At 54.1% G+C, this 3,207-nt stretch overlaps 1 protein-coding gene across 1 annotated transcript; it reads right to left on the bottom strand.

Annotated features, from left to right (window-relative positions):
- Positions 1–94: 94 nt before the first annotated feature.
- CAOG_03446 (hypothetical protein) lies at positions 95–1,130 on the bottom strand (the record flags this gene model as incomplete). Its single annotated transcript, XM_004364228.1, has 2 exons — positions 95–839; positions 940–1,130. 2 exons carry the CDS (start codon positions 1,128–1,130, stop codon positions 95–97), a joined length of 936 nt encoding a protein of 311 aa, XP_004364285.1.
- Between the last annotated feature and the right edge of the window lie 2,077 nt (positions 1,131–3,207).

The following is a 3,207-nucleotide window of genomic DNA, read 5'->3' as shown; positions in this document are numbered from 1 at the left end:
GGATGGGGGCCACGGAACAATCATGGGTGTGCCGAGCACGGTAGCGATGAATCCGGTCTTCGGCGTTGCAGTCGTCGCTCAACCAGAGGAATGGCTACACACGTTGTACAGCAGTGTGACTGCGAGGGGGGCCGAGCAGCGTGTAGCTTGGGAACGGACGCCCAAAGGACGCAGCAACGCCAAATAGCCACAAACCCCACCAAAACAACACACGCCCGAAATACGTTGGATGGCGCGAGTACTCCCACAAGCCTGTGGCAAGGACCTCCCCTGGCCGTCCCTTGCCCTTGCGGCGGAAGCGTTGCAACTGGGAATCTGCGCGCGCCTCAAACATGACAGCGGCCAGACAGAGGGCGGCGGCAATTACGTCGAGCAGGTTGAACTCGGACGCGCCTGCCACAAGCGCTGGATAGAGGGGCAGACATCCCACAAACACGGCAATCGAAGGCATGAGGTGGACGGCGAGCGCCGACACGGCCCAGTACAAGCCTGCTGGGAAGGTGTCTCGCAAATCCGCATACCGCCAGTCCTCGTGGTGCAGTCCTTGCCAGCGGCGAAGGCTGCAAAAGACAAACCGAACCGACCAGACGATGAGCACTGCGAGCAAGACGAGTTGCCGGAGTTGGGACGGACCGCCAGCGGCAAGTGGAGGGTTGAGGTGGTCGATTGGGTGGGCTGCCAGAGTTGGGTCAAAGGCACCAAAGCCCCCGCTTCGGAAGGTTGGCCCTCGGCGCTCGCTTTGCCAAAAGGCGTGGTTACCAAATGCAAACCAGAAGGCTGCGGGGATGGGAGCGAGTGCCCAGTACGGATCGTACAGCGACGAGTTGTCGTACATGACGCTAAAGACAAAGACAATCACGGTCGATAGGGATCAGCTCGAGAAACATGACTTGCAGCGGATGCGTGTGCGTCGGTAGTGTGTGTGGCAGCACCACGAACGGAGCAGCTGCCAGCGTGTAGACGACGGCGAGCGTGAGCAGCGAAACCAGCCTTGATGAAGTCGCGACTGGCTCGGATCCCATGCTGCTCGAGTAGTGCAAGACTGAGTCTGCATCTAGACCATGACGATCGCCTCCAATACGGACACCCTGAGCCGCGCGTGCAGCGAGTGCGCTTGCGCTGAGTGCCATCGGGTACTGGGCTGGGTGTGGCTCAGCTCGATGGTCTGCTATTGGCGCGTCATTCATTGCATCCATTCTTGCTGGCTGGAAGTCTTCTTGTTCTTGTTCTTGATGGTGGTGGTGCTGGTGCTGGTGGTGTTGGTGCATTGGCTGCCTGCTTGGTGGCTCTGGCGCTGCAGCACTGTCCGTGGTCGTCGTCGTCATCGTCGTGGTCGGTGCGCTCGAGTGCTCTCGTTCAGCCAGTCGCTCGAATGCCTCCATGCGGTTGTTCGGGTGCAGCTGCCAGATGGCGCTGAGGTCGTCGTCTGTCAGGCTGGCCGCGTTGTGCTGTGTCATTGAACGCTGCTGTACGACAACGTCCTCTTCCTCCTCGTCGTCTCTTGCTTCTCTCTCTCTTGCGTCTGGTAGCCAGCAACGTGGACAAAGCGGTTGTGAGTGAATCACCGTTGTCGAAGAAGTGAAGCTCAAATTCAAAGCAAGGTCTTTAAAGAAAAAAAAAAAAAAAAAAAAACTTCGCGAAAACCAGCAGCGGCTGAGTGAAAAAGTGAAATGGAAGAACGGCGACTAAGACTGAGGTCGAAAAGTAAGTGAGATTGAATCAAACAGTGCTTTCAAAGAGAGGGAAAAAACAACCACTCGGGGAAGCGGTGTTGTGAGTATTCGTACAGTAGATCGACGGTACCCATTCTGGGTTTCCCGCCATTTTGATTTTACGTCGTTCCTTCTCACCGCACGCAGCGAAGTGAGCTGGTGTAGAAAGATTCGAAACAAAAATCTCGACTTTGGACTTTTACTCTTGAACCTGCTTTGCTCGTTCCATTTTCAAGTTGCTGGTGAAAAGCTTCGTCGAGTGGAACAATTCTAGCGCTTGAAACGGAGACGGCATTGGGAAGCGGAAAGTGGCAGGGTTACCACTTCTTGGGGTAGATTTAACACGCACATGCACTCTGGGGTCTGCAAACGGTCGGTAGCAACACGCGGCAAAAGCGTCTAGCGAGCACACGACGGTTCTTGGCTCGAGTTGGCGCCAAAACAGGCCCGCGTCGTCACTCCCTCCAATAGATGCGCTCGGTTGAAGGCTACCATCGATCCAGCTTCCAGAGTGAAGTGGCCGACAGGGGACGACCAGGAGCTTCGCAAGCAAAGCGTGTGCAATCATTTCATTTTGAGTTGATTCTCATTCAAATTCATTTGCTCAGACATTTTTTCTATTATTGTTTCTTGTGCTTTTTTTATTTAATTTTTTATGGCCAAACAAAACAAGCAAACCGCATCATCATCGGCGGATGCATTGAGCACTGGTCTCGCCGGGCTAAGCGTGAATGATGCTGCTCGTGCTGCTGATGCTGCTCGTTCTGCTGATGCTGCTCGTGCTCTTGCTGCTGCTCGTGTTGTTGCTTATGCTCGTCGTGATGCTGCTGCTCCTGTACCTGCTCGTGGTGCTGCTCGTGCTCCTCCTGCTGCTCGTGCTCCTCCTGTTGGTGTTGAACCGACCTCGACTTCTGCTCCTGCTCCAGATGCTGCTCCCACTGGTAAGCTTCCCAGTTGACCGGCTCTTGCCTCCTCGTTGCTTTCCGCATAAACAAACCACTGTCAGCAAAAAGTCTCAGCGATTTTTGCGCGCGCTTTTTTATTATTTCTTCGGCGTCTTTTCTCTCTCTCTCTCTCTCTCTCTCTCTCTCTCTCTCTCTCTCTCTCTCTCTCTCTCTCTCTCTCTCTCTCTCTCTCTCTCTCTCTCTCTCGTTTGTTTTGTTTGTCCAACTCTGATGCGATTGGTGTTTTCTGCTTCATTTCAGATCCATGGCAAGTTCTGGCAATGCGCCTTCAAAACGACCTAAGAGCAAAGGACGACGAGCTCAAAGCTGAACGCAGCGCAAAGGACGGAGGCCCCTTGGCCAAAAGGACGAAGACTCTTGGCCATCAGAACGAGAACCCCTTGCCCAAAAGTACAAAGCCCCTTGATGCACCAGAGAACTACTTTCCTAAGCAGAATAACAAGGAGCTTCATAAGAACAAAAGGAATGAGCCTGCATCAGCAGGAAAAGGAAGGAGGTGCCTAAGGAGGGAATAAGGAGCTCCTCTATCA

This window comes from Capsaspora owczarzaki (assembly GCF_000151315.2).
Source record: "Capsaspora owczarzaki ATCC 30864 unplaced genomic scaffold supercont2.4, whole genome shotgun sequence".
Taxonomy (NCBI): domain Eukaryota; class Filasterea; order Ministeriida; family Capsasporidae; genus Capsaspora; species Capsaspora owczarzaki.
Note: the sequence above shows the minus strand (reverse complement) of the source record. Positions and strands in the feature narration are given on the sequence as shown.